This window comes from Hyperolius riggenbachi, chromosome 2, assembly GCF_040937935.1.
Source record: "Hyperolius riggenbachi isolate aHypRig1 chromosome 2, aHypRig1.pri, whole genome shotgun sequence".
NCBI lineage: Eukaryota > Metazoa > Chordata > Amphibia > Anura > Hyperoliidae > Hyperolius > Hyperolius riggenbachi.
Window position 1 is genome coordinate 254,759,357 of NC_090647.1, and position 12,189 is coordinate 254,771,545.

General features: G+C 41.1%; 1 protein-coding gene across 1 annotated transcript in view; it reads left to right on the top strand.

The window, feature by feature from the left end:
- The window catches only part of LOC137544945 (uncharacterized), a 648,464-nt gene that overhangs the window by 488,585 nt on the left and 147,690 nt on the right, over positions 1–12,189 (top strand). The window contains exons 83-84 of the mRNA XM_068266042.1: positions 7,409–7,548; positions 10,189–10,255. Of these exons, the coding sequence (XP_068122143.1) occupies positions 7,409–7,548; positions 10,189–10,255 (207 nt within the window). The remainder of the gene's footprint in view (positions 1–7,408; positions 7,549–10,188; positions 10,256–12,189) is intronic.

The following is a 12,189-nucleotide window of genomic DNA, read 5'->3' on the forward strand; positions in this document are numbered from 1 at the left end:
GGCCCTCACACCCAAGACTAGGGAACTGTATTTTCTTTATGTTATATTCCAGACTAGTTCCAGGGTGTTGATGATCACGGACCTCACACCAAAGACTAGGGAATTGTATTATCATTTATGTTATGCTCCAGGCTAGTTCCAGGGTGTTGTGACTACGGACCTCACACCCAAGACTAGGATTGTGCTACTACTGTATTACGTTAGCCCAGTTCAGGGTAGATCTTATATTAGCAGCAGGACTTCCTGCAACCCCAGCCTCGGTCCCTCGCTCAGGGGTCCACAGGCTACAGGAATATCACCCACAGTCAGGGGTGAATTCCTCAGGAGTCTTAGGCCGCCAGCTCCTCTGGTGGTCTTCACTCAGAGTTGTTACTGTTGCACCAAACACTTACACTCTCTCAGGTGTCTAGAGGTTAGACATATCTGATTATTTACGATTCCGCAGATCCTCAATAATCGGGTATATCTGTATTCTTGGGGATACTGCAGATCGCCAAGGATCAGATTCTCTCTCTGGTTGCTGACACCGATCGTTATACTTTGCATTGCTATGCGGAACGTACGTTCCGTTTGTACAGTATAAGGTCCGGATCCGATCAGGCAGATCCCGACAGGGAACGCTAATGTGAACCAGGCCTTACCCTTCTGTCCTGCAGTCAGTTACCCTTAGAGAACATAACTTTGTTAAAATTGGATAACATTGTGCAATCCAAATGAAAGAAGAAGATCCGCAGAGCTGAAGTGAGTGCTAAAAAACGGCTTCTCTACTATCTTCAGACAGAAACACAGGGTACATAAGACATCCACAGAAACAACCATTGCTTATCGAATTTACAATCTACCTTTAGTCATAGTTAAAGTGGAACTTTAAACAAAGATTGAACTTCATCCCGATCAGTAGCTGATTCCCCCTTCCCCATTTGAAATAATTACCTTTTCTCGAATAGATCATCAGGGGTTTCTGTTTGGCCAATATTGTGGTAAAAACCCTCCCACAGTGTGATGTCAGGACTAAGGTCCTTTCAGTTTGCTGTCTGTGAACCTTGTTGCATTGTGGGAAATAACAGCTGTTTCCAACTGCCAAGCAACCAGGATCTCCCTCTGTGCATATGTACGGTATATCTATTAAAAAACAACCTTTTAGCCTGTCGCATTGTTAGTGGGTGTGTTTAGCGATAATGGCAGTTGGTGCCGTCTAGTTTTTTTCTTGTCTGCCAGTAGTAAAAATTATGACTTACAGGCTCATTGTGGATCAACAAAATTACATGGTGAATATAAATCATTTTTTTGATCTTACTGTGATGATCCGCTCAGCTGGCTGCGCAGGCAGACAGCTGTTTGTCCATTCCTCTAGTCTGTGGGCTGCAGGTCTCTGGAACAGAGACCTGTCTTTCCATTGCAAGTTTCTGGTCTGTTCTCTTGCTGGGGAATTTGCATACATTCGTTATGCAAATCCCCTACCTGCCTTCTTTGATGACTGGCACTATAAGAGCTTTATGTTTCCCAGAATGCTTTGCTGGACATTTCCCTTCCATGCTCAGTTCCTGATGGACACTGCTGGAGTGTCAGCCATTGCTATCTAGTATAGTTAATTCCTGGGGGTTGCTTTAGGCTCCCCTGCTAGCCCAGTCAGGTTGTATTATCTGTATTGCCTGTTCTGTCTTGTCTTGCCTGTTTGCCATTGTCCTGTCCCTATGGTGGTTGACAGGAAATGGTTCTGATCTCTGTTCTTGGAGTATAGCTGGTGCAGCGGTTGCTACCAGCTATCTCTTCTGTTCTGTCTCCTGGGATCGCGCTAGCTACTTTTTGCGAGCGCTGGGGATCCTTCTGTTCTGTCTTGTCTGTCGCGATTGCGCTGTCACCAGCGGCGGTTGATAGCGAATCGCTCTGTCTTGTTTGGATCGCACTGGCCTCTAGCGGTAGCGGCTGTGAATCCTTCTGATCTAGTTCCTGGAGTGTAAGCTGGAGCAGCGGTTGCTACCAGCTACCTCATCTGATCTGTCTTGTTTAGATCGCACTAGCCGCTAGAGTTAGCGGCTGTGGATCTTTCTGATCTGTGTTCCTGCTAGGATCACCCTTGCTCTGGCGGAAGAGCGGTGGATCCTTTCTGCCTAGTTCCTGTTTTTCGTGTGTCTGTCTTGTCCGCTACGCTTGTTGCAGGCTCGGTGAGGTAACCGTTAAGCAAGCGCTCGCGTCCTCTGTTTCATGTTTGTCTGTTTATGGTTAGTTAGGCGTGCTTGTCTCTATTGTGCTTATCACGTGGAGATCGCGCATAACCGCGTGCACTGTTGCGAATGAGTGCGGTGTTCGCGGTTAGCTAGCGGTTGTTATTTTCCGTATCTCCTTATTGTATTTGCTGTGCCTTTGCTACCCTCGTATTCTATTCTGTTCTGCCTTGTGTCACGTCTGGCGATCGCACCTCTCGCGATCGCGTTCCTATTTCGTATCTGCTGTTGTGTGTGCGCAGTCGTGAGGTGGCGACTGGATTGGCGCACACACATACAACCTATCCCTTTGCTCAATCTCATTCGCAATCGCCTCTCTTGCGATTGCGTTCTGCGCTTCGTACAATTCCTGTCTGGCACTTGTGGAGGTACAGAGGATTGGTTCCTCTGCACTCCCCAGCGCCATCTGCCGACAGGAATTTCCCTCTACAGGTGCGTAGCACCTTTTGCTGGGTGCCTGCAAATATACGCTTGTGGAGGATTTCCGCCGTGTCAGCGCACGCGTTGTGCGCTGATCACGGAGAAAGTTCCACAATCGTGACACTTTCTTTCTTTTTTTTTTTTTAATTTTCACTTTGCAATGTATTGATTCCCCCCCCCCCCCCCCTTTTCGCTAAAGTTCCTCTTTAAAGAAGCCTTTTTTTTAGTACTCACTTGAGTTCAGTGGATCTTGGTGAGGACTTTACAGGGGGTATAAACTTTTGATCTAAATGTACAATCCAGTTTGTATGGTCTTTAGGCAGCTTTAATGAATCCGCTTTGGATAAAACTTTACTCCTCATCTCCTTATTGAATCACCCTCATCACAACTCATTTTCTGCAGATTTAAAAAAGTGTAATATGAAGAGTGATGCTGAAGACTCTGTGCAGTCAGGTGATACCAAAATGATAAAGTTAGCTTATTAGAGCAAGTCCATTTATTTACCATTGTAGACTAGTGACAGCATTTCCTTCCAAGATTGACTTAACAGTTCACTGATAACCTGATGTATAAAAAGTATGCTGAATAAGAAACTTGTCGCCTGTAGCAATTAGTCAGCTTGTACATCCAGTTTTAAATATTTACTGTATGAATGATATATGAAAACTGAATAGTGGCTGTGTGCAAGAATTCTTTTTCTTTCTATCACATTCTCCCAGCCCTTTAGGGTTTCCTTGTAGCCTGTTGTTGGCTTGTATTGTTGTGCTTATACTAGAGAGAAGCTGCTTACCTTTTATTCATCACGGTCCTCCAGAGATAATACACAGGCCTAGTGCTTTCTTTGCTTTGTGTGCCTTATGGAAGAAAAATGTATGTTTGTTTGCTTTTGCTGTTGGATAAAAAAAAAAATCTATTGCTTCTGCTTTTATTTCGAGAGGGAAGCGTTTAGAATTCCTGTTTATGTGACTAACAAATCAGAAAATAATGCAACTTTTCACCACTTAAATGCCTTGCTTTTACTGAGTGACTGCAGCATAAGGATAAATTAATTTATTCTTTGCTGGCTGCTTCTCAAGAGTCTTGCTCATTCCATTTCATAGCAAGAAGCTGTGAAATGTTAAAAGCGTTTCATCTGTATTCCTAGACGAGGAGGCATTATAGCTGTACTTGTGTATTAAATCACTTGTGAAGACAGAAAAATCTGCTTTCCTTGGCAGCATCTTTCACACAGTGCCATTCACTTTTCTCTTTGATAATGAATATTAAAGTGAATACCGCATGCTTTCCCATTCCCAGAGCTGATCAACAGTCGCAATGTGCTATCAAGTCTAGTCTGTACTGTTTAAAGTGTGCAAATAAATATTTCTGCTGCAAAAATGGACTGCCTCTAATGTAACAAATTGTCAGTGTCTGGGGTGATAGTGTCAGTGTCTCCATAGCAAGATGATACCTGCTGACGTAATTGGCTTTACTGCAGTCACCTTGAAAATGAAAGCTAAATGTATTAAATAGAGATGCTAATTCACCCTTAAATTGCCCCATGATCAACTTATCAATTTTAATCCATGAATGATTTTTTATCTTGAAGAGATCTGAGAACCTCCCAAGCTGCCCATTGTCTATAAACCCTTTAACAGCAGTCTGTACACATGCACCACTGTACAGCAGCACTGCTATCGTATTCTTCCTGTTCCCAGTGACAGACACTCTTCCTCACACTTTTTCTTATGGCTGTTTGACATATGTATGGCCCTTTGCTGTCAGTGCCTATGTCACTAATGATCCTGTCTGAGGTAAAGGATTACTTTACAAGTGAGGTTATTTAAAATGAGATAAATTAAGCAGGAGTGTTAAGGAGGTTGGAATGTGGAAAGATGATGACAAAAAAAGGATTAACGTACAGTGCCTTACAGTATTTAGACATTTGGAAAGAGTTATTAAATCCTAATACTCTCTGTTTTCCAGGGACTTTATTGGTAGTTCATTGAATGATCTGCAGAAAATATGAATTACAGGTAGTCATGTGTCTCCAGTGCACCCTCCCCCAACCCCCACTGTGTCAACTCTTATTGACCTTGCCTTTACTGTTTGCAAGTCAGGTGTTCATATGTCAGGGACTACCTGTATTCACCTTTTTGGGATACAGAAATAGAGTCCGAAGAAAAATTATTAGACAAAAGATTACTCTTTTTCTTTTAATAGCCAATAAATGGTATCATCCTGATTCAAAACTTCCTGCTTGTACTGATGCCTTATGTGGTACAATAATCTACTGCTACAACCCCAATGTTCACTCCTCTTTTTCCCCTCCCCACTGGTAACCCCAACAGTCTGGCAGCCCATCTGCAAGAGGTATCCCAACCTATAATAAATGTCATCTATAACACCTGATTTAGTGGCTGGAACCCTATATTGGAGGGAGAAAGGGTTAAAAGATTGGGGCCCCACAGCCCCCAACCTCCTTCTGCAGTTGCTAAGGCTGCTGCTCCTGTAGTTATGCTTATGCCGACAGACTGTAAGCCACAGTTAATATACTTTATCTACTACTTTACACAGTCATGGGGCTTTACACTTTTTACAAGGCTTTATAAAGAACACTAGCTGAAGACCCGGCATTGCTTGGGTATGTTTTTGGTTGTTGTTGGGTTTGACTTCTTTTTCTAACTTTAGTTAACATACAGTAACTCAATGACCAAGTGTGTGAGCTTTGGGGTCCTTGGCATAAATAATGTGAGAAATAGTGTAAATTTTCCCATTGAAATCAAGCAAACAAATTGTTTGGCTGTATGTGGCTCCACCCATTTATCTGAATTTGTACTGCAGTCATCCAATGACCCATTGTAGCAGGTTTGAGACCTCTGCCATTAACAGAGTAAGAATGGCAGCAATTAAAATTTTCCCCTTGAAAATCAATAGGTACATTTTAATTGGCTGTTGAAAGGCTCTACCCATTTTCATGAATATTAATCCCAGTCGCCCAGTGAGCAACTGCGCCACATTTGAGAACCCTGCAATTAACAGTCTAAAAATGGCTGCAGTTTACATTTTCCCATTTGGTTGTTGTTGGCTCTGCCCACTGTTCATAACCTTAACACAAAGTCACTCAATTACCTTATTTGTGAGCTTGGGGGTCCTTGGCATCAATAATGTGAGAATGGGTGCAGTGAAATGATTGGCTGTTTTTGGCTCCATTCCTTTTCTGAATTTGAACCCCCAGTCACCCAATGACTGACTGTACCAGGTTTAAGGTCTCTACCATTAACAGTGTAAGCATGGCAGCAATTTAAATATTTCCCTTAAAAGCCAATAGGTGAATTTTTATTGGCTACTGTAGACTCCACCCACTTTTCTGAATATTAATCCCAGTCACCCAGTGACCAACTGTGCCAAGTTTGAGAACCCTGCCACTAACAGAATGGCTGAAATCAATCAAACACATCTGATTAGCTGTTTGTGGCTCCACCCCTTTAGTGAAATTGCACCCCAGTCACCCAACGACCGACTGTAGCAGGTTTAAGGCATCTGCCATTAACAGTGTAAGAATGGCAGCAATTTAAATATTCCCCTTCAAAACCAATAGGTGAATTTTAATTGGCATTTGAAGGCTCCACCCACTTTCCTGAATATTAATCCCAGTCACCCAGTGAGCAAGTGTGCCAAGTTTGAGAACTCTTCTATTAATAATGTATGAATGGCTACTGTTTACATTTTGCCATGTAAAATGAGTGACTGTAATATGATTGGCTGTTTTATACTCTGCCCACTTTCTCTGAGTTTTTAACCACTTGAGGACCAGAGGTTTATACCCCCCTAGTGACCAGGCCATTTTTTACAATTTGGCACTTCATAACTTAAAAAGTTTCTCGCTCGGTCAAACAATTTAGCAGCCAAATGAACTCTACCTCCTTTCTTCCCACAAATAGGGCTTTCTTTTGCTGGTATCTGATTGCTGCTGCAATTCTTAGTTTTTTTTTAATAATAATAAAAAAAACAACTTTTTTGTTTTGTTTTGTTGTATCCCCTTCCCCCTCTAATTTAGCCCTACACTACGATCCATACTCTACACTACACATATATAGGCATATGCCTATGATAGGGATTAGATTGTGAGCGGAAGCTCCGGTCTAATCTCGCTCCTCTCGAGATCACGCCATATGGCATGATTGAAGAATGAGGAAGCCACTCTGCCACCATCCTGTGTTAGGTGGTCACAGAATGGTTAACCTCGGTCACCAAGTCAGCAATTATGCCAAGTTAGGGGACTCTGGCTTTATTACTATGAGAATTGCAGTCTGTTAAATTTTTTCCATTGATGTGAATAGGTCACCTATTCACATCAATGGAAAAAATGTAACAGACTCCAATTCGATATAATAAAATTGGAAACTTGGTATACAGATCCCTTACTACCTGCAATGATATGTTTTGGGGGTCTCTCGTTCCCCCTGCACACCTGGGCGGAACCGCAAACAGCCAATCACATCACGTGATTGGCTGTTTGTGGTTCTGCCCAGGTGTGCAGGGGGAACGAGATACCCCCAAAACATATCATCGCAGGTAGTAAGGGATCTGTATACCAAGTTTCCAATTTTATATATATAAATTGACCCAGTTTCTTCCCTCTCTGTCACACAAACAGGCTCAGCTTGTAATATCCCATTCTGGGGCCAGTTTTTGGAGGGCACCAATTAGCTTTTTATGTAATGCATGTGTAGTTTGACAGTATAGTGAGTGACATATATGTTTTTACTAATAATTACAGGCAGCTTTGCATTCAGAAATGTGAACTTGAAGAGTGTCAACTCCAGTCTAAAGTCACCCTCATGGTTGCCTTATGAAAAATGGGAAGAATTAATGGTCTTGTCAGCCATTTCAGAGCAACTCAGCCACTTGTGTGAACAGGTAAATGTTTGATGATAGTAAGTTGAAAGTATCATATCTGTCAGCATACCTCCCTGCTGAGGATGCCTTGATTTTTGTACCTTGAAGGCTAGTAGTTTAAGTTACTGGCCTGTAAAATAAATTAAATTCATTTGGGTATTTTTAAATTAAGGGAGTTATGTTTTCAGTGGTAGGGCAATGTATGGATTTCCTAATGTTTTATTAAAGGGAACCTGAACTGAGTAAAATTATTTCGAATAAAAACATGATGTAGCTGCAAATTAATATTACATACTTACCTCACCATCAGTAACTCTCAGAAGCTCACTATTTTCTTCTTACAGTGATCCGAACCAGCTCTGACAATATTTTGCCAGAACTGAAATATACCAGTTGCTGTCAGTTATATATCAGCTGCTGTTTAACAGTGTGCTGACTAGTGTTGATCGAACAGTGTTTGCCACTGTTCGTTATTCCCCGAATATCGGGGTGTTTGGGTTCAGCTCGAGCTCAGTTGAGCACCTCATGGTGCTCAGCTGCGCTGTTTGGGGGCCCGCATGGGCCGTTTTGGGGGGCTGGAGGGGAAGCAGCATGAGGGGAAAGCAATCACCACAGTCGGCGGGGAGGGGGGGGGGGGCGGCCCCCCCATCCCTCACCTCGGGGCTCTCCCCTCCAGCTTAAGTTAGAGTGTGGGCAGTGGGCAGCGGCGGGCAGATACATACCTTCCGTGCGTTCCACCGCATGCTCCTCGCTCTAGCGTCTGACGTCACTTCCTGCAAGAAGTGACGTCAGACGTTAGAGCGAGGAGTATGCGGTGGAACGCACAGAAGGTATGTATCTGCCTGCCGCTGCCTGCTGCCCACACTCTAACTTAAGCTGGAGGGGAGCACAGAGGGGAGAGCCCCGAGGTGAGGGAGGGGGGGGGACCGTCCCCACTCCCTGCCGACTGTGGCCATGGCTTTCCCCCTCATGCTGCGTCCCCTCCAGCAGGCATGCTCGGGTCCCCATAGACTTCCATTATGCTCGGTGTTCAGCCGAATATACCGAACATCTGGACCATGTTCGGCCGACCCGAGCCCGAATATCTGGGTGTTCGATCAACACTAATGCTGGAAACTGTTAAGGGTTAATGGCCTTTTTTTTTAAAATGGAGGACAGAGAAATCCATTGATCACAGTGGACAAACAGTATGCAGGAGAGGAGAAAGAGATTGATGAGTAGACTACAGGAGGGACGTGTTTATGTTTATTTTGACTTTTAATTTTCAGTTCAGGTTCTCTTTAAGTGCTGTGGGGTGGCCAAACATGTAAACAATGTGACACTGTTAAATTCTGCGTTGTAGACATCTGGAAACACACTTGATGGATTTTGTTAATCTTGAACTTGGTCCTTATATCAACACTGCCAGCAGTGCTTTCTAAAGACTTTAGTGGTAAATCACTAGCAATGCCAATTTCTTAAGAGTTAAGTGGTAGAAGACTAGCAATGCCAGTTCCTAAAGGCTTTAGTGGTAGTTGACTAACAATGCCAATTTCTGAAGACCTTAGTGGTAGATAACTAGCAATGCCAATTTCCTGAAAACTTTAGTGGTAAGTGACTAGCAGTGTCAATTTCTGAAGAGTTTAGTGGTAGATGACTAGCAATGGCAATTTATGAAGACTTTAGTGGTAGATGAATAGCAATGCCAGTTTCTGAAGACTTAAGTGGTAGTTGACTAGCAATGGCAATTTATAAAGATTGTAGTGGTAGATGACTAGCAATAGCAATTTTTTAATACTTAAAGGATACCCGAGGTGACATGTGACATGATAATATAGACATGGGTATGTACAGTGCCTAGCACAAAAATAACTATGCTCTGTTCCTTTTTTTCTTTCTCTGCCTGAAAGAGTTAAATATCAGGTATGTAAGTGGCTGACTCACTCCTGACTCAGACAGGAAGTGACTACAGTGTGACCCTCACTGATAAGAAATTCCAACTATAAAACACTTTCCTAGCAGAAAATAGCTTCTGAGAGCAGGAAAGAGAAAAAAGGGCCAATAGTTCATAGATTTTAGCTCTGGCATACTTTAATGAATGTGTAATTGAGCAAAAACAATAAAACAGTTAACATTTAAAAAGTAGATTTAAACATAAAATAAAACTGTGGAATATCTTCAAAAGTCATTTTTAGGAGACTGAACATAGATACAATATTTAATTAGTTTATTTTCGCCTTGGTTTCCTTTAAGTGGTAGATGACTAGCAATGCCAGTTTCTGAAGACTTTAGTGGTAAATGACTAGCAATGCCAATTTCTGAATGGTTTAGTGGTAGATGACTATAGCAACAGCAATTTATGAAGATTTTAATAGTAGAATGGTAAATGACTAGCAATGCCAACTGAGTTTTAAACATGCTCCTTAAATTTTTACTCCCAAAAAAGGGCTGATTTATGAAGACCAATTTAATACAAACAGGACTAAGGGTGGCAGCTGCCCAAAGCATTCACTCAAAATTCTTCTTTTACATAATAGATGTAAATTGACTGATCCTTTTGGACCACTGAATCTTTTTTGGTCCAGTTTTCGCTGCACCTGCTTTTTTCAGCTTCGGTGTTTTATGATGTGTTAGCTTCACATTAAATTGTTACATGTCTTTTTCAACAATTAAATATTGCAGGTAGCAGAGAATGCTTCAGAGTGGGAAAAATGGTACAAATCAGATTACCAAAATGTTGAAATTTCAGGTATGTATTTATTTAAATGATGTTACATGTATCAATACGTGTCACACAATACACTAGCTCCTATTTATTTTGCACCCTTATCTTCCCATTTTATCAATAAAATGCCTATTAAGCCACCAACAAGCAAAAAAACAAGCAAAAAGATCAGAATAATGTTGACAGTTTTTACACCTACTTTTTGGTATCTTTTCAATTGCAGAGTGCTGAAAAGATATTTTAAACAAAAGTTGAAAAATCATCACCTAGGAAAACTCTTAAGTGATGAAATGAATTGAATAAGGGCCTTTGCGTTTTGGTGATTTCGCTGTTCGTATACATCCCCATAATAGTTTAATCATCTCTTTCATGTGTGTGCAGCGTGCATGAATTATATTCAGTTTGGTATATTGTCATAACACATAACATAAACTAAGTGTGAACCGATTTTATCAATGGGGATTTGGGGCTTCAAAAATGTTGAATTCCCATTCTATAATAACTTTAAAGTTGCGATTAATTTACTTTAGTGGGGTAACTATTTGCCCCATGGGGCCATTTAGAAATGGCAATATGTGACCTATTAGGGTCGATCCATGCATGTAAACACTGCTGCTGATGCCTACACTAATACCCAGGACTGTTTTTCTTTCTGTTTTGATCACATTCCATTTTATCACTTTGAAAATAATTTCTGTCCATTTTGATGGTAAAATATTTGAACCACAATAATTTCCTTAATGTTTGAACTGAGACCAAAATTATCAATGAACTGAACAGAGAACAGGACCAGATAATATCAGAAAGGTGCTAAATATAATTTAGTATTCCAATAAAAAAGAAATCCCTTTAGCCATAATTACATATGATACTGAAAAGCATTGTTTGCTTTAATTGACCTTCCAGGTTTGCATCTCTCAATAAATTTGGCATAACAAGTGGCTTTCTACAAACAAACCAGATTTTATATTGCAACCCTTGTGCCACACTTAAACTACCTACAGCTAATCCAATTTCCATAACTATACGGATAGGCACAAGACAGGGTTGCCCCTTTCATCTGCCATATTTGCTCAATCCATGGAGCCCCGAGCACAACTCATTAGATACTCCCACAATATAACAGGCCCAGACATATGAGGTAATTAGTATACACCTAGTCTGTTTGCTGATAACCTAACAATGATAGTTACTAACCACTCAATCGCAATACCAAATATGTTAAATACTTTTAGTGCATTTAGCCCCATCTCAGGTTTATGGCTAAATAAAACAGAAATAATGTTTTGAAATATTAAAGAAAATGGAGCCCAAGAATTAGCCAACTAATTTAAATAGCAAAAACAATATTTAAATTACCTTGTGATAAGGATACCCAACATGCAGGAAAATTTATATCAAGTAAATTATCCCCAACTATCTAAATCCTTATTCCAATTGTTGCATCAATGGAAGTCCTCACCTCCACCATGGCTGGGAAGAATCACAGCAATAAGAATGACACTACTACTCAAATTCAATATTATTTTTGCACTCTATCAGTGGCAGTACCCTTCCATAATTTACATTCTCTTCATAAAGCTTTCATCAAATCTATGTGGAATGGTAAACCACCATGCATGGCCAACACTAAATTATCAAAGGCTAGAAGCTATGGTGGAGTTTAACTTCCCAATCTTATAGTTTATTACCATAATTCACAAGTAGCCATGATCCCAACTATGATGGCATGAGCAGATGCTCCATGATGGGTAGGCATACAGTCAGATGTTATATACCCTGAAAGTCTATCAGCTACAATATGGAGCCCCTTAAAGTGTAACTGTCAGGCATAAAATCAAAAATCAATTCTTTATTTTTATCTGGTAAACAAGTAAGAAGGATGCTAACCAGTCAGTCCAAAAGTTAAAAATAATTCTTATTTTTCTTCTCCATAAAACACCGTTCCCCAGTTTCCC